The sequence below is a fragment of the Artemia sp. Qi Xiang Cuo genome, chromosome 20, assembly GCF_049724085.1.
Source record: "Artemia sp. Qi Xiang Cuo chromosome 20, ASM4972408v1, whole genome shotgun sequence".
Taxonomy (NCBI): Eukaryota; Metazoa; Arthropoda; class Branchiopoda; order Anostraca; family Artemiidae; genus Artemia; species Artemia sp. Qi Xiang Cuo.
Genome location: NC_142813.1, coordinates 27455249 through 27478365, shown reverse-complemented (window position 1 = coordinate 27478365; position 23117 = coordinate 27455249). Strand labels below are relative to the sequence as shown.

At 35.1% G+C, this 23117-nt stretch overlaps 2 protein-coding genes across 2 annotated transcripts in view; both read right to left on the bottom strand.

Annotated features, from left to right (window-relative positions):
* The window catches only part of LOC148940057 (protocadherin-like wing polarity protein stan), a 421746-nt gene that overhangs the window by 208590 nt on the left and 190039 nt on the right, over positions 1-23117 (bottom strand). The window lies entirely within an intron of this gene.
* Positions 1-23117, bottom strand: part of LOC148940058 (uncharacterized) — a 139178-nt gene that overhangs the window by 49325 nt on the left and 66736 nt on the right. The window contains exons 10-11 of the mRNA XM_089105803.1: positions 20346-20486; positions 13369-13586 (exon numbers count right to left, since the gene is read on the bottom strand). Of these exons, the coding sequence (XP_088961929.1) occupies positions 13369-13586; positions 20346-20486 (359 nt within the window). The remainder of the gene's footprint in view (positions 1-13368; positions 13587-20345; positions 20487-23117) is intronic.

Below are 23117 nucleotides of genomic sequence, written 5' to 3'. Positions count from 1 at the left end.
TTCAGATTTTAGCATTAACAATTGATTTGGGGCCTGACGTTTCACTAGCTCTGGGTAGAGAGATTTATTCCAATTAGTGTAATCCAATCGTAAGCTACTACCCTCGCCATATTCCGGATTTCTATAGGAGTTCAGTTTTAAATTTTAACAGGTGTTAATCAGTGCTTCTGGGATGCCCTGGTACTAGACATATAATTAGTTACAAGGCATTGCTCTTTAGGTTAAAAAACGACAACTAGAGAGACCCGAATAGTTTAGTCATTGCACCTAGGACTGAAATTTTTTTGTTTAAAACAATTTTTTTTTTCTTACGGTGTAGGAGCACCAGATCAGAGTCTAGGATTGTGAACGATGTGAAGTTGGGATCCGCAATGATTCGAGCACAATCTTTGGGATTGGTTACAATGTCACATCGACTTCTGTTTCGTACGCTTTCGCACATATTACCGAAAATTGAGTTCAAAATGAGTTTATAGATTTCTTTTTCAACCTTCGTTTTCGCTTTTGAACGTTTACTGACAAAGGTGTCAATAAACGTTTTCATGTAAGGCTTTTGATCAAAATGGTGGGCTCTATGAATCTTTGTGACCTTGAAATCATTGGACACCATCTATTTCAATAGCACATGATGAACAACGATATTCTGTTTCGGGTTGAGGTCGGCAATTAGTTTTTGTTTTGAAGGTAACCAGTGCATACTCCCGTCCTCTCCTAAAGATAAATTGTAGGGGCTCAGAGAGTCCCTACCCACCGGTCTATTTACGCACGGAAAAACAAAGTCTTTTACCGAGTCATGGATTTCCATGGGTATTTCACCGTCAATTTCAAAAAACCATCCCTGTGCCCCATTCTTATCAACACTGGCGATGTCGGGGAAATTCGAAGCACATGGATTGTCAAGCCATTTATAATTGCCACGCGGCAAACAGTAATGAGACATTGCCGATGGGTAAAGAGAATTCATATCCAAAAAAACTGCGTCCGACTTTTCATCGGTGTGCTGTCCACTCGGATCAGTTTTCATGATACGATCCCCGTGAAAAACATACCCACCCCTCATTGATGTCTCTACAAACAGATGCTTATCCACAACGGCAATCAGACCTGTTTCTTCTTTGCTGATTTTAAGTATCAAGTCCATCACCAAATGAGGAGTTGAAAAATGATAACCTAAATCAAACCCAAATTCCCCATAGATTTTATCTGTATTTTTGCACATAATGTCCAGAAGAGTGAGTACGTCACTGGACAAGTACAGCTCACAATAATCCCACCCATTTTTACACCCACCCTTTGCCCAAACCCTCTTAGCAAATTCGTAGTCGCTAGTGGTGCACTCACTCTCAGTAAGAGAATTGTAAAAAGCTTCAATGCCCGGTAGTGACACCTCATCTAGCCTCGAGCCACAGTTGTTATAATTATATGGATATATACCCTTACACGTTATTAAATCATACATTTGATCATCGGGGACGCACTGTGTGAGGAGGAGGAAGCTATCAAAGTTATCACTTTTCTGTTCCGTAATCAATTGACTTAAAGATATAGGGAAAAAGCTGAAAGAGTCTAAAAAACTGATTTTATTCAGGCACTTGTTACCCTTGTCAACTGTTTTCCACCTGAACTCTAGCAGCAGTAATTTATCCGATGATGTGGGTATGATATTATATGAAAAAAAACCATCTATCCATGCGTCATCTACAACTCCACCCTTGGCAATGCGGGCCAAAGCCGGAAGAACAAACTTTAAGTCATAATTGGAATTGTGTATAAAAACAGGTACGGAATATTGTTGTCTAACGATTAAATCGCATGACTGGTGTGCTAACCCCCTAAAGTTACTCCCCCCCAATGTAATGTTCGGCCACAAATGATAATGGTCGATCACATTCCTCCTCTATGCATTCCCTACACAATCATCAAATTCTCCCTTGCAAACTCAACACATTTGACGATTTTTAATGACCACTGAGTCATCTGGTCATAGGAGCACATGATAGTCTGTATAACGAAGGTGCGAAATTGCACCGTTCACTGTTTTGATTAGACTGACCAATGCCGAGCGCATGCAGTCTTCACCGTCACCCAACATCTCAACTACATCCAGCACTTGCATGGTATTATTGGAATCTCGTTGCGCATGAGCGTAAGAGACCACTATGGCTTCATGTATTTTAACACGATTTGAATTTGACTGATCGCAAACATCTCTCAGTTTATCTTCGCACTCCAAAGTGATCTTATTGCTTTACAGGAGTGTGTTTTGGAAATTTTTAAAACCTAAGATCGATCTATCTACATTTACCGTCTCCAGAGCCTGGTATCTATGATGGTTAAAGTATTTCATGTGATGCTTTAATTTTTAATGAGAGTAAAATCTTTAGGGGCATGTTGGACAGTAATAACACCCACCACGCCGATGTTTACCCAAACTTAGAACCCTACTGATATCCATAATTGGATTAAAATGACCAATTGAATCGGAGTCTGTGGGTGGGTTGTATAGAATCCACACCTAATGTTCTACTGATTCAATTGAAGGAGCTCGCACTGGAAATAATACACCCTTCTTATCGGAACGCTGACCCTCTTCAAATTCTGTTTCACACTCTAACACCGTGACGTCAATCTTTAAATGTACATTAGCCCGCTCAAAAATATCTATTCCTGTTAGTATCACGGGAAATTGACCATTTAAACAATTAAAGTCTACTTTGGGGAACTTTGAACCCTCCCTACCATTAACTGCCATTTCATCCAACTTTTTCTTAGTGGCATCATCGCGCAGAGGTCTTTATGCTGCAATTAAAAATGTATACTTGAAACACTGTAGCCGCTTATCGAAACATATTCGTTGTACCCCCCTACACCCCTCTAAATCACAATTATATTTTAATTCAATTTACCTCTCCCCATTCCCACCTCTTACAATAAAATCCTTTTAAAACCTATATATATTAACATTTAAACTTTCAATAAATAAAACAAAACATACACTCCCCCCCTCGTGTAAAAATTAACAAATAAATTTAATAAAATTAGCCCCAATAATAAAAGAAAACCCAAAAATTTACAAATTAGGGTGAATCTCCAAAAACTCTGTGTGCAAGTATTTCGAATACATCTCACCCGCATTCTCATTTAAAAAAATATGTTGAGTTCTGTTGATGCTTTTAAACTGACCCCCACCCTCACACCCCCCTTTCTTGTTCAAGAATGGCTTGAATCGTATCAGCATACAAATGTGTAAAAGCCCAGGGATCAGTCATTATATCCCCCGACACTAGAGAGTTGAAGGGATCACCGAATTTGGCGCAGTAGACTTTTGTGTGATGCAAGGCAGAGTTCGACAGAAAAAAATCTGGAAGAGGGGATACTGGTGTTGTTGTTGTTGTATTATTACTAGTACTAGCTATATCATTAAGCGGAATGGTGGGAGGTGACACAGAATTTTCAATAATACCACTCCCAGTCTGTCCAATTACATTGGTTGGAGATGGCAGGAGGTCCCCTAAGCCTGATAGCACATATTCCAAGGTGTTTGGGGACAATTGATCGAGCCAGTCTGTATTGTCCAGTGTTGGAATTTCGTTATGAGGACTCGGGTCAGATCCACTAATAAGATCTCCTAAATGGTCACACACAAAACTATCTGCCCGCCCTAGATCCTGAAGAATGTCAGTACACAAGCTAAGTCATATCGACTAGCCATTTCCCCAGATACCCTCTTAAGAAAAGCTATGCGCAACTTTATATTCTCTAGAACTAGTTCCGATTCATCACTGAACTCCGTTGGTGGTGAAAGAATTGGTCCAATAAATGCTGATGTCTCGTCACTCAATGGTGGTGCTATATCATTAATCTATAGAAAAAAGGTTTTATTTTCTATGTGAAATAAGCATTATTTCATAAAGTTGAAAAATCATGTTCATTTTTTTTTTCATACCATCCATAAAACTCAATTCCTCCTATAATTATTTAAACTAAATACTTTTGCTTAAAGCATTATTTACAGAACAAATGCATAATAAATTACAAATTTTGTTAGTAACATAGACACAAACACACACACACAATAAAATAGTGAAAATCATTACATTGTTATTGAATTCACAATATCTCAATGAATTATCGAGTAGATGTGGCGCATGCACCGCACACACACACACATAGACACGCACGCACGCAAACACACACACACACACACATACAACAATCATTACGCCTTTATTGAATGTGAACTGTTCATTATACTATCTCCATTAATTATAGGGTAGACGCGGTGCATGCACCGCACACACACACACACACACACATACAACAATCATTACACCGTTATTGAATTTTCAATATTCATTATACTATCTCATTTATTTTTCTAGTAGTCGCGGTGAATGCACTGAACACACAAACACACACACACATACATACAACAATCATTATGTCTTTATTTAATTATCAGGTATACAGAAAAATAAGCGGCACATGTATCGCTAACACACACTCCGTAAAATTGACTTGGGGAAAAAGAATCATTAGCGAGAAATAATATTTGAAAACTCACATTTAAATTTGCAGCTTGCATGTCGAGAGCTGTAGGGGCCACATCATTCTCGCCTTGCATTGGTCGTGAAGGCCTGGTAATGCTTGATAGGGGGTGACCCCCCGATCTTTACTAGATGAGGCTGGTGCATTATGAGAATCTATCCATTCTCTCTTGAATTTTCTGCCAGGTTGCATAGAGGTTTGTGAAGAGCTGACACTGGCTTGAGAGGATCCTTGCTGCTTCAGGGAACTTGTAATGGAGCCAGCATATCTGATGATTGATGGTCTTGCAGCTTGCATCGATGTGATATCACCCCATCTTGGTCTCTTTTCGGAGGGAGGGTAATTGTATGAATCCACCTCAACATCCTTAAAAAAGAAGAAAAATTTAGTAATGAAATAATAAGCCTTCTTTTACAGATAAATTGCCCTCTAGAGTTTATTCTGGTGTTTGTAGCACTCTACGTCTTAGCACTTTAGAAATATTTAAAAAGAAAAGCTTTTAAAGTAAAATTTTGGAAAATTTTTAGTTTGGGGGGAAGGGGGATTTCAAAAACATCCCCCCCCCCATAATATAATTTATGAAAAAGCCCAGCTTTGGAACGAAAATGAGCCATTTCCATAGCAATAGCTCGTAATAGAACCGATTAATTATAAACTACAATTTTTCCAACGAAAATATAGAAAATACTATCGAAACACATTTCTCTTATTGTAATGTATATATTCAGTTAGAAAAGAGTAGTTTTGGTTCAAAAATGAGTCATTTCCATAGCAATAGCTCTTAATAGAACTGTTTAAGTATGAACTCCAATTTTTTCCAACGAAAATATAGAAAATACTATCAAAACACATTTCTCTGATTATAATGTATATCTTCAGTCAGAAAAGCGTAGTTTTGGTTCAAAAATAAACAATTTCCATAGCAATAGCTCTTAATAGAACTGTTTAAGTATGAACTCCAATTTTTTCCAGCGAGACTATAGAAAATACTATCAAAACACATTTATCTGATTATAATGTATATCTTCAGTCAGAAAAGCGTAGTTTTGGTTCAAAAATGAACCATTTCCATAGCAATAGCTCTTAATAGAACTGTTTAAGCATGAACTCCAATTTTTTCCAGCGAGACTATAGAAAATACTATCAAAACACATTTCTCTGATTATAATGTATATCTTCAGTCAGAAAAGCGTAGTTTTGGTTCAAAAATGAACCATTTCCATAAAAATAGCTCTTAATAGAACTTTTTAAGTGTGAACTCCTATTTTTCAGACGAAATTATAGAAAATATGGTCAAAACACACTTCTCTGTTTCAGTTCTGTACATTTTCACTTTTTCTGATTCAAATGTGTATATTCAGTCAGAAAAGCGTAGTTTTGGTTCAAAAATGAACCATTTCCGTAGAAATAGCTCTTGATAGAACTTCTTGAAGCGTGAACTCCAATTTTTTCCAACGAGACTATGCAACTCAACCACATTTAACTAAACCCCCTGTAACTGAATCCGCATGTAACCGAACCCCCGTGCAACTGAACCCTCGTGCAACTCAACTCCCGTGCAACTCAAGCCCTGAAAAAGCCAAGCTTTGGAACGAAAATATGCCATTTCCGTAAAAAACTAAACTATAAAGCTTTTTTTTCACATCGTAAAACCTTCTTAATCATGGAATACATTTGAAAATAAAATATATTTCCTTTAATTAGACTATAATACGATTTTCTCTCTTTGTCGCGGAACATCCTTGTTGCTAATTCATTAAGCATATGCCATTAATTTATGATATGAATAGCGGGTGAAATTTGAGTCCCAAAACTTTCACTCTCCTTGTAAGACCGAAGCTTCTCATTCAAACCGTAAAAAGACATCACGTTATAAACGCACGATTGGAAAATGGACATTTCTGAACGAAAATGAACTGTTTTCAAAACAATTAAAAACTGTAAAAATAGCTGCGGAGGAAAGATTTTATTTACATAATAGAAAAAAGCATACTTTGCCGTTTCTATCGAATATACTCATTATATTTTAAAGTTTTGTATTGTTGGAGGAGGGGGCTAAGTTCCCCAGAAATTTGAATTTACTGGTAAATGCTTTTTATCTGGAAATAAATTAAAAATTTAATAAGCTGTACTCACATTGACAATTGACGAATCCATTGTTCTCAAAGTTAATAATATGTAGTGTACTATAATCGATGTGTTAAAACATAATGAAAATTGAATTGTAGTGCATGAACATTTTATACAGTTTTTCAAGCACAAATAAAAAAACGGATGTTGAGTTACATAATTTCGTGTGTGCTCCCAAAACATGTTTGACTACTTTATATCATACCAGTTATTTTTTTTAAGAATGTACACTTGAATTCATGACGTACATTCATTTTGCAATCGACAACAAAAACAGAAAAAAAACTGCTTTAAATTATATTACTACGACCAAAATCTCAGAACATGCTTGACTAAATTATGCAATACCAAATTTAAAAAACCTCGACTTTAATTTGTCAACTTTTAAAATATTCACTCGTGAGTGTAGTGTCTCAGGCATGGCTTTTCCTTGCGCAATTCATGTGTATATTTTCATGTAGGTTTGTACGCTTGAATATACGCTTGAAATCTATTACACTTTTGAGCATATTCTTGTAGGGTTCTTGTGTAATTCCAATGTACCGTTCATATTGTATACACTTTTGACCATGGGTTTTTCTTGCGCAATTCAATGTACGCTTGAATGTACCGTTCAAATCAACAGCAATTTCAATGTATATTTACATGTATATCTCATACTGTGCACATACACACTACTTTCAGGGTGCTAGAATAGGTTTGAAAATTAATATTAAGAAAAGTAAGTCGCTAAGGCTAGGAATAAGTGAAGATGAAAAGGTGACGTTAGTAGGGACCCATTATTGACTACAGGACGTACAAGATCACGTGCCTATTTCTAGGCCAATCAGAAGGCTACAATACGACCGGTACAAGACCACACGCTCATTGAATCCGACCTGGTGTTACATCAGAGCAGATTTCTGGCAATTTATAAGCATTGGATTTGTGCAATAGCCCCAAAAGGTCTTAGAAAGCACGACTAATATAAGGAAGGATTGTCAGACGTCACAAGTCCATTGAATCCGACCTGGAGTTACATCAGACAAGATTTCAGGGATTGATCAGCATTGAATTTATGTAATAGGATGATGTTGAAATCAACCTACGTAATAATTGTTTGTTATGGTTTCACATATTATAACTTTGGTTTTTGATGCTTTTGTATCTCAGTCAATAAATTGAATTTGATTGTCAGTTGAATCAATATAATACAGAAACTTCTAAGATGTATGGTGTTCTCGATTGTGAATTCATTGGTTTAAAGAAGTCAGCTTGCGGTTTAATTTTTGAATGTGCATTTTTTTTTGTTGGCTACAGATCATAGTGAAGTCTCTTGCTATCACTGGTATATCAACTATAATGCGTATGCTTACAATAGAGATAAGTGGAGTATGCCATTATGGATTATAAACAAACTAGGCTTATATGATAGAGTGATCCAACCGTTCTACGAAGGAGGGAAGAATATATCCACGGTACAACAGGAATTTGGAGATATATGTAGTTTTTTTGGTATGACAGCACTATACGTGAAAGGCAATGTAATCACTGCAATTGTCATATGCAAATCGTATATTCCATTATTCAATTTTGAAGATTTTAATCGTAAGGTATTTCCGAATAAAATACACAATCCTGAGGATGAAGTTCGATCTTTTAGCAGATAGGTTCCGATAGATATTCCTTCTCGGGATACATGTATGAGATATCCCAGGAAGAAGAAGAACGACAGCAACACCCGTGATACAGATTGGGATCACACCAGGTGGGTGACGAATGATGAATTATTATAATGTATGACGAGGTTTATAAAAGTTGTGTATACCCCTGAAATGGAAATATATGACATCTGGAGAAATACTTTAAATGCAATAGTGAAGTATATTGAGCACAATAAGTTATATCGGTAATTGTATATGTGTAATATAATATTGTTGTAATTATGCTCACACACACAATAAAATTGTTTGGAAATCGGAAATATTCTCTTTCTTTTTGTAAGATTTTTTTTTAGGTAGGTTATCGAATATTCTTGAAGTAGAACGAATCATGGTTTGTCTAGAGTCAGCAGCGAGCAAGGACCTCAACCTCCAAGGAACCCCTCTCCCCAATCACCAAGGGGTCCCCTCATTCCAACTTTTTGAGGATCCCCCCCCAGTTTTTAATATAGACGATCCATTTAGAGTTATTAAACAATGTAGGTGACTTATAAAGTTTTAGCGGTATCTAATAATGACAAAAAGTTATATAATTTCATAGGGGTGAAACAAAGCTCAATAATATTCATATTTTAAATTAGATTGTATGAAGGGGATAAAAGAGTTAAAAGTTCGTACCAGTTAAGGTAAGTCTAAGAAAATAATAAGTCTTAAGTAACTTGACATAAATGTTAAAATGTTATTTCGACTTTATGTATATTACAAAACAAACTAATATTATTCAAAGGCATTATGTTATCAATTCAATACATGTTCTTTTCTTAATATTCTTCCTAAAACCTTTTTTTTTTAACTTGGAGTACACATCTTTTTCCCCTCCCAAAATTGCTTTTTGACTTTATGAACATTCCTACACATACCAATATTATTCAAAGGTTTTATTTTATCAATCTAATACACGTTACTTTCTTAATATTCATTCTAAAAGCATTTTTCAACTTGGAGTACACATCTTTTCCCCCCACCCAGCATTACTTTTCGACTTTATGTATATCCCAACACAAACCAATATTATTCAAAGTCCAGTTACGGTAAGTCTGAGAGGATGATAAGTCTTAGGCAACTTGCCATAAATGTTAGAATGTTATTTCGAATTTTTGTTTACCCCAACACCAAACAATATTACTCAATTATTAAATTTTATAAATCTCAGGCTTTTTGCATTCGCACAATTGGTGCTTAAACCATTATAATTAACTTTGAGCGTACATCTTTTTTCCCCTCCCAAAATTACTTTTTCACTTTATGTATAAAGCTTAGTTCTAATGTTATATTTGATAGTATGGCAGAAACTTTTCGTTTCCGAAAAGGATATTTTCTACTAAAAGTAAAGAGCTGCTACATTCAATCAACAATGAGCAGAAATACAGTCCAATAAATGTTCAAGTGCAAATTTTCTGTAAATTTAGTTCTAATGTTATATTTATTAGTATGACAGAAACTTTATTCCCACAAAGGATATTTTTCTACTAAAAGTAAAGAAAGTTGTGAACTCCAAGTTGAAAAAATTTTTTTATGATTTAGTTTAATAAAGGAATAGGTAATTAAATGTTAAAATAAATACTTAGAATAATATTTTTTTGTGTTGGGAAAAACAAAAGGTCAAAAAGGATGGCTGTGAGTGGGACCAGATAGGCGCTCCAATTTGAAAAAAAATGTTTTTAGCAGTAATATTAAGAAAAAGAACTTGTATAGAATTGACAAAATAAAACCACTGAATAATATTGGTTAGTTTAGGGATATACACAAAGTCAAAAGTAATGTTGGGAGGGGAAAAGATGTGCACTCCAAGTTGAAAAAATGGTTTTAGGAGGAATATTAAAAAAAGAACATGTATTGAATTGATAAAATAAAGCCTTTGAATAATATTGGTTTGTGTTGGGATACACATAAAGTCGCAAAGTAATGTTGGAGTTATCCGACATGCTGAATCTGAAAGTGTAATTTTCATAGAGATTCTTTAACCTTTTAGAGTTAACTTAACTTTTTAGGGATTACCTTACTCATCTTAAAGATAGAACTTCACCTCAAATGTCCTTCTGAACTCGACCCACAAAAATTATAAAAAATATGAAAAAAAGAATATCTATGAAAATTACACTTTCAGATTCAGCATGTCGGAGAACTCCAACATTATTTTTCAACTTTATGTGTATTCCCAACACAAATCGATAGCCACTCTAAAAAAAATATAACATAATACATAAGTTTACAGAAAATTTACGCTTGAACAATTATTCGACTTTATTTCTGCACATCTTTGACTTAATGTAGCATGCTCTTTACTTTTACTTGAAAAATATCCTTTGTGGAAAAAAGTTTATTTTCTCTTCGAACTATCAACATTTTCCCAAAGTAATGTTGTGAGGGAAAAAAAGATGTGAACTCCAAGTTGAAAATATGTTGTTAGGAGGAATATTAAGAAAGGTACGTGTATTGAGATTAAGATATGATGCCTCTGAATAATTTATGTTTGTGTTGGGAAATACAAAAAGTCCAAAAGTATTGTTGGGAGGGGGACAACACGTGCACTCAAAGTTAAAAAAAAGATTTAGGAGGAATATTAAGAAAGGACCATGTACTGAATTGATAAAATTAAGCCTTTGAATGATATTTGTTTGTGTTGGGATATACATAACGTAAAAATAACATTCTAACATTCATGGCAAGTTGCCTAAGATATATCATCCTCTCAGACTTACCGTAACTGGACTTTGAATAATATTGGTTTGTGTTGGGATATACATAAAGACGAAAAGTAATGCTGGGAGGGGGAAAAGATGTGTACTCCAAGTTGAAAATGGATTTAGGAGGAATATTAAGAAAGGAACGTGTATTGAGTTGATAAAATAAAACCTTTGAATAATATTGGTTTGTGTAGGGATATACATAAAGTCGAAAAGTAATGTTGGGAGGGAAAAAGATGTGTACTCCAAGTTTAAAAATGATTTTTGGACGAATATTAAGAAAAGAACATGTATTTATTTGATAATATAAAGCCTTTGAATAATATTGGTTTGCGTTGGAATATACTTAACGTCGAAATAACATTCTAACATTTATGTCAAGTTACCTAAGACTTATCATCCTCTCAGACTTACCTTAACTGGTACGCACTTTTAACTCTTTTATCCCCTTCATGCAATCTAATTAAAAGTATGAATTTTATTGAGCTTTGTTTCACCCCTATGAAATGATATTACTTTTTATCAATATTAGATACCGCTAATAATTCATAGGTCGCCTACATTGTTTAATAACTCTTAATGGAGCCTCTATATTGAAAATTTTTTTTGGGGGGGGGATGTGCTCAAAAAGTTGGAGGGAGGGGACACCTTGATGGTTGGGGAGAGGGGTCTCTTGGAGTTTGAGGCCCTTTCTCGCTATTGATTCTAGACAAACCATGATTCGTTCTACTTCAAGAATATTCGATAACCTACCTAAAAAAAATCTAACAAAAAGAAAGGGAACATTTTCGATTTTGAAACAATTTTATTGTGTGTGTGAGCATAATTACAACAAAGATATATTACATATATACAATTACCGATATAACTTATTTTCCTCAATATACTTCACTATTGCATTTAAAGCGTTTCTCCGGATGCCATATATTTCCATTTCAGGGGTATACACATCTTTTAACAACCTCGTCATACATTATAATAATTCATCATTCGTCACCCACCTGGTGTGATCCCAATAAATATCACAGGTTTGTTGTTGTTCTTCTTCTTCCTGTGATATCTTATACATGTATCGCAAGAAGGAATATCTATTGGAACCCATCTGCTGTAAAATCGAACTTCATCCTCAGGATTGTGTATTTTATTCGGACATATCTCACAATTAAAATCTTCCAAATTGAATAATGAAATATCCGATTTGCATTTGACAATTAAAAGTTTATCAGTGGGTACATTGCCTTTCAAGTATAGTGCTGTCACACCAAAAAAAACTACATATTTCTCCAACTTCCTGTTGTACCTTGGATAGATCCTTCCCTCCTTTATAGAATGGGGGGGTCACTTTATCACATAAGCCTAGTTTGTTTACAATTCGTAATGTCACACTCCACTTGTGTGTACTGTAAGCATACGCATTATAGTTGATGTGCCAGTGATAGCAAGAGACTTCACTATGATCTGTAGCCAACAATAAAAATACACATTCAAAAATTACACCGCAAGCTGACTCCTTTAAACCGATAAATTCACAATCGAGAACACCATACATCTTTGAAGCTTCTGTATTATATTGATTCAACTGATAATCAAATTCAATTTATTGACTGAGATGCAAAAGCATTAAACACCAAAGTAATACTATGTGAAACCCTAAAAAACAATTATTACGTAGGTTGATTTCAATATCATCCTATTACATAAATTCAATACTAATCAATCCCAGAAATCTAGTCTCATGTAACACCAGGTCGGATTCAACTGGCCTTGTGACGTCTGAAAATCCTTCCTTATATTAGTCGCGGTTGCTAAGACCTCTTGGGGCTATTGTGCAAATGCATTGCTAATCAATTCTCAGAAATCTGTTCTGATGTAACACCAGGTCGGATTCAATGAGCGTGTGGTCTTGCAACGGTCGTATTGTAGCTCTCTGATTGGCCTAGAAATAAGCTCGTGATCTTGTACGTCCTGTAGTCAATAATGGGTCCCTACTGACGTTGGGTAATGAAAAGACTGATCAGGTGGACAGCTTCACTTACCTTGGTAGTATTATTAGTAAAGATGGTGGGAGCAGTGAAGATGTTAAGAGTAGAATAGCCAAGGCTCAGGGTGTTTTTCACAGTTAGAAAAAGTTTGGAAGAATAGGAAGATAGGTCTGCAAACCAAAATTAGAATATTGGAAGCTACAGTGATGAAAGTGGTCAAATATGGTTCTGAAGCAAGGGCGCTCCGAAAAGCGGAAGAAGATTTGCTAGATGTTTTCCAGAGAAATTGCTTAAGTTCAAGAACATTATTTTTGTACATACCTTGGCCTCTTCAATATCGTCATATGCTGAATCTGCAAGACTCAGGCTTCCGATTGATTCAGCTAGGTATTTTGGTTCATCACAAGCACTATCAATGCTGTCAGAGGCCAAATTGCTAAATGACAATGAGGGTGGTCCTCCCCGATTCACTGGATCTTCAAGGAGAAAATCAAAACTCTCTCCAAACTGTATAAATGACTGTGTTTTTTGCCGGTTTTCTAAAAAACACAAATCGTTTTAGAAATGATAAAAATATTTTTGGATTTCTTATTCTCTTCTTTAAATCTTCTTTGTTAGTTGATAATAGGATATCTGACTCTTTTTACACGAAAAATTGTTTTCTGAATAATTTCTGACTATTAAAAATTTACCATAAGTTTCATTTATCTTCATTTTGAAATGAGTTCACCACTTACGTCACATACATTATTTTCCAAAAGTATGCGAGTAAAAATTACGAAACACAAATTTTGTCCAATTGAAATTAAAAAGAACACTATACATTATATACGTAGTTGTTGTTGTTTAGTTGACGTTTGAGCGAATCAACCGCTCGTATACGTGCGATCCTCTATTAAATCTTGTGTTCTAAATGTCCTAAAAAAAAAAAAAAAAAAAAAAAAAAAATTAAAATACAAATATTACAGACCATTATGCAAATTGCAATTTTTTATATACTTAGTCAATAAGGATATAGCCTTTCTATGGGCCCACTTAGGGGACTTAGCATGACCAAGGATTGCTCTCATTGTAAATGCCCTGAAATACTTTAAAATTAAACTTCTAAATACATTTCTTTGTACATCATATTTCCTACACTTCATTAGGATATGTCAAACATCATCATACTCATTACAAATATCACAATACGGAGAGTCAGCTCTGCCCCACTTATGTAAAACTGAACGGGTTTTGGCATGACCTGTCCTCAATCTGAAAATAGTAGCAGCAACAAATCTAACATCATGTACTAGTTCATCTCATCATGTTGGTGGCCTATAATCATAAAGCTCTAAAATCGGGTTTACACAATTTCTAATGTACTCATTTCTCTCCCTATCACATAATACATTATAAATACATGTTATATATTCACTTTTTGTGGGCTTTACAATTATACTCTCGCCATTTAAAATACCCCACTTAGCCATATTATCAGCAGATTCATTTCCAGCAAATCCAACATGTGCTGGGACCCACACCAAAAGTATATTATTCCCCATACATTCTAATGATCTAACAATTTGATGAATACTATAAACCATCTCACGACTAGGGTCATGTTCATTCATCAGGTACTTAAGGGCTGATGCAGAGTCAGAACAAATCATCCATCTCTGTGCATGTCCATATGACTTTATAAAATCTAAAGCCTTATACAATGCTATCATCTCAATTGAAAAAATAGATAGGCTACTTGGTAATTTGAAACTACATGAAATTGACATACTGGGAATCACTACTGCACAACCAGCACCCACATCTGACTTAGATCCATCAGTAAAAATTTGTATATGGTCTCTTAAATGGTCAGTCTGTCTAAACCAGTCCTGTTTTAAAGTCACATTATCCTCATTACCACGGTCAGACATAGGGAAATACACATTATCCTTTATTTCACATGGTTGATTTAATACACTATCCTCATAGGCAATCTCATTTATTGGTGTTATATTTGGGCACTCATTAGAAAGTAAATTAATACATCTATAAAAAGCAGGAATATTCCTGGTCTTAAAACTAATATCTCTATTGTAATTTCTTATTATTTCTATGTTAATAAGATCATCATCTAGACTAGCCTTCTTAGCGAAATACTTCACAAGTAACTTATCACGTCGTAATGTAAGGGTATTCACCCCCAACTCAATCATCATTGCAGGAACAGGGGTACTATTTAGGCAGCCTAAGGATCGCCTAAGAGCACTATGATAAGCTACATCTAACTTTTTTAAATTCTTCTTACTAGTATCACCATAAATAAAGCTGCCATAATTAAACTTACTAACAATAACAGCCTTTATAATTTTACTAAGGCAGTTATAAGAAGCGCCCCTTTTTCCTAGGCACATTACATTTATAAGGTTTAACCGACTCTTTATATTACCAAGTAAATACTCTATATGTCTCAACCAAGTCATTTTACTATCCAAAATTAGTCCTAGGTAACAAAAAGAATCATCCACCCTAATAACCTGATTTTGAAGATTCACCTTTGGTATTGGAGTATTATTACTTTTTGAGAAAAGCATAATAACTGTTTTCTCATGTGATAATACCATATTATTCTCTCTACACTACTGTTATACGTTATTCAATGCTTTTTGCATTACTGACTGTAGATTATGGGGTGTTTTTTCAGTTGTAACTAGTGCAATATCATCTGCATATATATATGCTTGACAGCCAAGGACAGTTGAGAGGTCCAAGTCACAGCAATAAATAATAAACAATATGGGGCTTAATACACCTCCCTGAGGTAATCCCATGTCAGTTTTAATCTGAAAATCTGTACTATATCCTCCATCAGATGCTCTAAACACACAATTCCTCAAAAAGCTAGAGATCCAATTGACATACTCTATAGGAACACCAATCTCCTCTACTTTTTTCTACAGCTTTTCCACATCTACTCGGTCGAATGCAGATTTCATGTCTAAGAAGACAGCAAATGTATTCTTCCTGCATCTGAAGCCCTGTTTTATTTGGTTCTCAAGTCTAACTAGGCAGTCAGTTGTGCTCAGGTTTGGGAGAAAACCAAACTGCTCTTTCTGAGCAGATTTTATTACATGCTCAAGAATTCTATTTTGTATCAAATGTTCTAGTAATTTACAGAGGCAGGATGTTAGAGAAATGGGTCTATATGAATCTGGGCTAGAAGATTCCTTTCCTGTTTTAGGTATTGGGATAATGGATGTCTTTCTCCACGCCTTGGGAGTATACCCCTCTTTAACAGACTTGTTAAAAAGTATCAGAAGTGTGTTTTTGGCTTCCTCTGGTAAATTTTTTAGCATTTGGTTATGTATTTGATCAGGACCAGTTGCTCCTGGTTTGATTTTCTTTAAAGCATTTTCAAGTTCTTCCAGAGTGAAGTCTTCCATTGGAGGGTGGTTTATCTTTTCAATAATTGTATTGCTTGGTGTTTGATGAGGGTATCTGTGATCATTTTTCAAAAAATTTTCTAGGAGGATCTTCATTTTATCCTCTAGAGCTGTGAGCTCCCTGCCATCCTTTTTGAGTAGGACAGGAATTTTGGGGGGATTTTTTTGGCCAGTATATATTTTAAAATTTTGCCACATATCTCTTATAGTTGTATTATTTGATCAATCGATCAATGACTCACATATAGTAGTAAGAAGAGAGGCAACTGAGGTGAGGCATTTTTCTAATTTATCCACTCTAGTGCTTTGTTCCATCAAGCTAGTGTTCTGTTTTAGTTCATTAGTTTTTTCTTTAGGGACATTAAAATGGCTTGTTGAGGGAACTGTTATCTTATTAACTTGACGCAGTGCTTCCTTATAAGTCATATTTTTTGTGTAAGCTATTTTAAGAGCTTCTGTTCTCTCAAGATAATGGAGACATTGTTTGCTGTTTGCAGAGTGTGGACCCTTGCAGTTTGCACACACTAGTGTTTGCTCTTCAGGTTTATTTTTCTCAGGGCATTCATTTAGATTATGCTTTCCAGAGCAAAGAAGGCATCTTTCACCAGCCCAACAGTTCAAAGCTGTATGTCCAAATTTTTGGCACTTATAGCATCTCAGAGCAGGGGGTATATATTGTTTTACACTAACAAGTGCACCCCATATTGATATTCTTTTTGGGAATTTTACTTCTTCTTGGTATTCTACTATAAGTCTATAAACACTTTCTTTATTTTCTTGCAAAGTATCTCTCTTTTCCATGAAACTGATTTCACTTACCTCTGGGTTGTTTTCTATTTCACTCTTTATTTCCTCTTTGTCAGCAAAACCCTTTGGGATAAATACTATACCTCTTTTATTTTTCACTTGTTTTACATTTCTGATGTCTTTTCTTTCAAATCGAAGAACTACATTTTCTACTTTCAGGTCATTTAGCCTAGGGCTAGTAAATTTACTGCTATTTCTTCACTATTGGCTAATATTTCAATGCTACCACCAGGACCTGGGCGCTGACTAATCACTCCATAATGACCCTTACACTCATGGTTTCTAAATTCCTTTGTCAAGTATCTACCCAAAAATATTCTAGCTGTCCTAGGGATGGTTGTCTCTATTATCAATAAAACCCTTAGCTAGTATATGCACAGAAGTCATTGTCATTTTAGTCTGGGTGCCTGAGCACAAGTCATGAGTCTGATTATCATAGCAAAAACCCCTTCCTGAACAGTTGTTCAGAGTCATGTGTGGCACAGGAGGCTCCTCCTCCATCCCCACCTATCAAAATTACCAGGTAGCCTAGTATATAAATCGTAGAAAAATCAAAAACAACTACACTTACTACCTACTTAATATACAATAAACTTAAAAGACACTTTTTTCAACTTGACAGCAGATAAATAAAATCAAAAATTTGGTCTAAGCAGTAAAAACATTCAAAATTATAAAATGCCTTTTCACTCTGACCAATCGTCTTTTCTATACGTAGTTTCAAATTATTCATGGAAGAAGATTAGAGGCCTATAGCCAGATTGTTTAAAAAAACGGTATGATTTCAGCTGAATTAAGAGGTCGGTTGGTGCCATATTTTTAGTCACAGATTTTTTATTACTCACTATACATGTTTAATTTGCACTTCAACTATGGAAAAACTAAAACCTCTAAATGATAAAATTATTTTTGGGGGTGAAATTGTTGAACTAACTATGATTCAAGTTGCGTTGTGTGTAAAAGCTGAAATATAATAATGATTCGGAACTTATTTTCTAACATTTTATTTTTTTTTTTCTTGTAACTTCAATTCATTTTGCACTTCAACTATGTAAAAACCAATACGTAACATTCTTTTTAATTTTCTTTTAAGTTCCTATTAAATAAAAAGCAGTTTTTTAATTGAAAGTAAGGAGCGACATTAAAACTTAAGACGAACAGAAATTATTTCGTATATGAAATGGGCTGCCCTCTCCTCAACGCATTGCTCTTTACACTAAAGTTTGACTCTGTCTCACAAATTTATTTTTTAAAACAATAAAAAACTTTAGCGTAAAGATCGTGGCGTTGAGGAGGGGACAGCCTTTTTCATAGAGGGAATAATTTCTGTTCATTTTAAGTTTTAAGGGCACTCCTTACTTTCAGTTAAAAAAAACTTGTTTTTATTATTTAATTTCTGATGTTTTTTTAATAATGCAGGTTTTGATTTTGGCTCACCGTACATAGAGAATTAAAACGAAATTTGCATATTAATTTTACATATTCTGGGTAAGTAGCTTTTTCAAAAGTTGTTTAATTTTATTTACCCACGTTTTAATTAGTAACAAATATACGTAACTTATGAATTAACTTCTTTTTTTTTTTTTAAGATAAGATAAGATTTATTCATAATCAATTAATCATACAAGAAAATACATTGTGCTAATCCCCCAAAGGCTCCTAGGCCTGTAATAGAAGGGGAATACATACCGAAACTTACGTAACGATCTTCTATGTTCGTATATTTTTATTACATATATTAGGGGGTTCACAACCCCCTTGTCAATAGCTCGTTCTTTACGCTAGAGTTCGAGTTTTTTTTTCAATTCTTTAAAAATTACCCTTTAATCACAAAGACCGTTATTTAGATGAAAGTACTAAAGTAAACTTAAGCGAAAAGAGCGAGGTATTGACTAGGGGGTGAACCCAACAACATATTTAATAGTTTCTCTTCGTTTTAAGTTTTAATGTTGAAAACTTTTCAGTTGAAAACTTTTTTTTATTTAATTTCTAATCTTTTTAAATAATGCTGGTAAACCAGGCATTCATAGTAATGTCCCTTGCCCCATGAAAACTTCCTCCATGGAAAGATTTCCCAAGTAACCCCCGATCCACCCTCGCCCCACTACCATAAAAAAATTCCCCTGAAAACGTCTGTATACTTCCCAATAACCAATACTATATGTAAACATTGGGCAAAGTTCATAACTTGCAACCCTTCCCCCGTGGACTGTGGGGAACTAAGTAATCCTCAAAGACATAGTTATTATACTTTTCGACCATGCTGAACAAAGTGGCTATCTCAAAGCTTTGATCGGGTGACTATGGGAAAAAACGAGCGTAGGAGGGGGCCTAGTTGCCCTCTATTTCTTTGGTCTCTTAAAAACGCCTCTGTGATCTTTCTTCTGGCAAAAAATACAAAATCTCATATATTTGCAGATAGGAGCTTGAAACCTCTACAGTAGAGTTCTCTGACACGCTGAATCTGATGGTGTGATTTTCATTAAGGTTCTATGACTTTTTGGGGGTTTTCTCCCTTTTTTTGAAAATAAGGCAAATTTTCTTAGGCTCCTTTTTTTAAACAGTATTTTTCCTTTTTTTAAACTTAGGTTGAATTTGTGCATCAACTATTTAAAATTCAAGTATCTACAAAAAATAAAAACATATTTCTTTCGAAGTGAAAGGCAAAATCGTGAAACCAACAATGATTCAAGTAGCAATGGGTGTTAATGTTGGAAGATTATGATGGTTTGAAAGTGGTTTTACAACATGCCCTTTTTCTCTTTTCTTTTTCTACCTTCATATATATTTACCAATAAAGCATTTTGTCCCAGCAGAGCTAAATTTAAATAATTAAGGCTATTCGTTAAGAAAAGATGACATCAAGCAAACTCTTTCATTGAAGAAAATCAATGCATTCTCGGGTGTGGCTGGCGGGTTTATCCTTAAAAATCGGTTTCTTGGAAATAACCATTTACATTTAGAAGGCTTTATGGACGTTAAAGAATTTACAAATTTATTTGAAATGGTTAGGAAATGGAGCTAATTCTAAAGACTAGGCGCAGGATATAGTGAGCTTGCACGGGATACCTGGATATGGGGACGCCAAATCAAAGAAATCAGGAAGTTGTTCAGAGTCATCGAAGTATTCTTCCAGCATCACAGGAAGTTTAGCTATTGGCTCATCTGGGAAAGTTCTTACGAGGGGCACAATGTGGGGACTGCTTGTAACTGAAAAGAAAAGATTCATTCTATTGTAACTTGATTAATCAAAATTATAAAAAAAAAGTCTACAAAGGTAGGAAAAATAGCTCAACAGATTTGCATTAAATATCACTAACCTTTAATAGAGAAAAGCTGCACGAAAGTTTCGCTCGATCCCATTGTCTATGTGCAAAAGGAAGGATGAATTTAAGTGGTCTGGACGTGTATAACAAATAAATGAGGCTAAGGTATCAATAATAAGGAGAAAACAATCAAGCACCAAAATCAAGCAATGAATTTCCTAAACAAGTCTGAAAACAAATTTAGAGTGCATACTTTTCCTCGTAAAGTTTGAGAAATCAGAGGGCAATGCGAAAGACCGAATGTGGGAATTCAATTCCTGTTTAATGATGATTTATTTATTTCAATGACAAAGGTAAGGAAAAACTAACAGAGAGAAAAAGGATGCGACACAAATCAGCAATTTAAAAATTGGGTCTTAGAGGGTGAACCGTAGAGTCCATTCACATTTGATGATGATTAAACATGAAACAACAAGTTTTTTAAACTGAAAGTAAGGAGCAACATCCAAATTTAAAACAAACAGAAATTATACTTATTTGAGGGGGGCATCCTTATCCTCAGTACCTCGCTCTTTACGCTAAAGTTGTTTTAAGAACACTTCAAAAAACTTGTTATTTTAATTGTGTTTCAGGAGTTTTTCTTAAAGAGTTGGGGCAAAACGTAAGACTTCAATTAAAAGAGGGAGACATTGCAGAGAGGGCAGCCCCTTATATAATTAATATTTTCTGTTCGTTTTAAGTTTTGATGTTGCTCATTATTTTCAGTTGAAAAACCTTGTTTTTCTGAATAATTTATGGTCGTTTTTGAATAATACGGGAAAATCCGGATTATCCTCTATGAAAAACACTTTATACCCACGGATATTCCCTCCATGGAAAGTTATTCCCATTAAAATACCTCCTCCACCCCACAAGGAAAATTCTTCTAAGACAATTCCATTCTAGCTGAAAATTCCCCCAAAACAATTCCTTTGGGACGGCTCCAGGTGAAAAATGTTCTTAGAGCACTTTCTTTTTAAAGAAGGTTTCTAAAATCATGCCGGAATTCCTTTCCTCCGTGGAAAGTTTTCCTGCAAATATCCCGCACCCTAGTAGAAAGCTGCTCCCGCATAAAATTGCCTCTGGATAAATTACCCCATGGAAAATCCCCCATGACGAATTTCTACCTTGAAAAATCCTCTCTCCTACGGGAAGATACTCTAGACAACTCAACTGGCAAAACTTTCCCCCCGGACAATTCGTCTTAACATCTACACATGTAAACACATCTACACATGTTTCCTGGCTGAAGGGCCACGAAACGGAGATCAGCACAGCCGGTTTGAACCTTAAGGGTCTAGTACCCCCATACTTACTTTACTTTACTCTTTTGTACACATGTAAAATTGAGTCGGCAAAGAGAAAGTAAGACTAATAAAAAGAAATTCGTACAAGAAATTTGGCTAGTTCCCGCTGTGCAAAATTTCCCCTGGAAAGTTGTATTATATATTATATATTTATATTATATTATACATTTGAAATCAGCATAGCAAGCCAAACTTTTTGATATATCTATTGATACCAAAATTATGTTTTTAGAGTTTCGATTACTATTGAACTTTGCTGCTCCTTACTTACACTTCGTCACCACAAACTATCTGATTTGTTTTCCGTGACTGAATAATTGAAGAAAATTAGAGGAAAAAAATATTTCACGTAGTTTGAATCTTTTAACTAAACAATTTGGGAGGAGAAAAGAACTTAAGGGAAAGGAGGCGATCATCCTTCTCCAGAAGAAAAATAGAGATAATCAAAAGATAAAATTGTATGGAGTAAAACAGTTTTAGGAAAATTCCGGCAATACTGAGTTTCGGGTTGGAGTAGGGATGTCCTGGAAGGAGTTTGGAATCTGTCCTCTCAGTTTTCTGGGGCATTTGGTATGGATTGATGGGGAGAAAACCCTTCGATAGGAGTCCCTTCAGGAAGCTAAAGATGATAGCCAGTTCCCTCAACCCGCAATTGTTAGGTCAGTTTCGAGTACCCTGCCGAGGAATAGCCTTTGTAAACTCTGGTCTCTGGAAGATATTCCCTCCCATTACCAGTCAATACCTATTTCCCCAAATCCTTACCCTGTACACCCATGCCTGCCCTGTTTTTGTATCAACATTGTTTCCCTCCATGACTCTCCCAATGGGTGGGACCTAGAAGAGGTTACTTCATGTTTCACAAGGATTTCTACCCATTCCTCTATACTTAAATCATCCACGATATGCTTTGTGTCTCCTACTATGAGTAATTTTAAACGATGACATTTGTGAAACCTTGCTTAATTTCAGAAGTGGATTTGCTTCCGCCATTACCAGTTGAGAGGCTAATTGAGCTAATCCATCGTGGTACCTGGTGTCGTCCCATACATCATCCTCAATGTTTCTTATCTCTTGCTACGAGTAATTTCAAGCGATGACATTTGTGAAATCTTGCTTTAGTTCAGGTGTGGATTTGCTTCTGCCATTGCCAGCTGAGAGGCTAATTGAGGTAATCGATCGGGATATCTGGTATCTTCCCATATATTCCAGGGTTCCATCTTTTTTTCTTT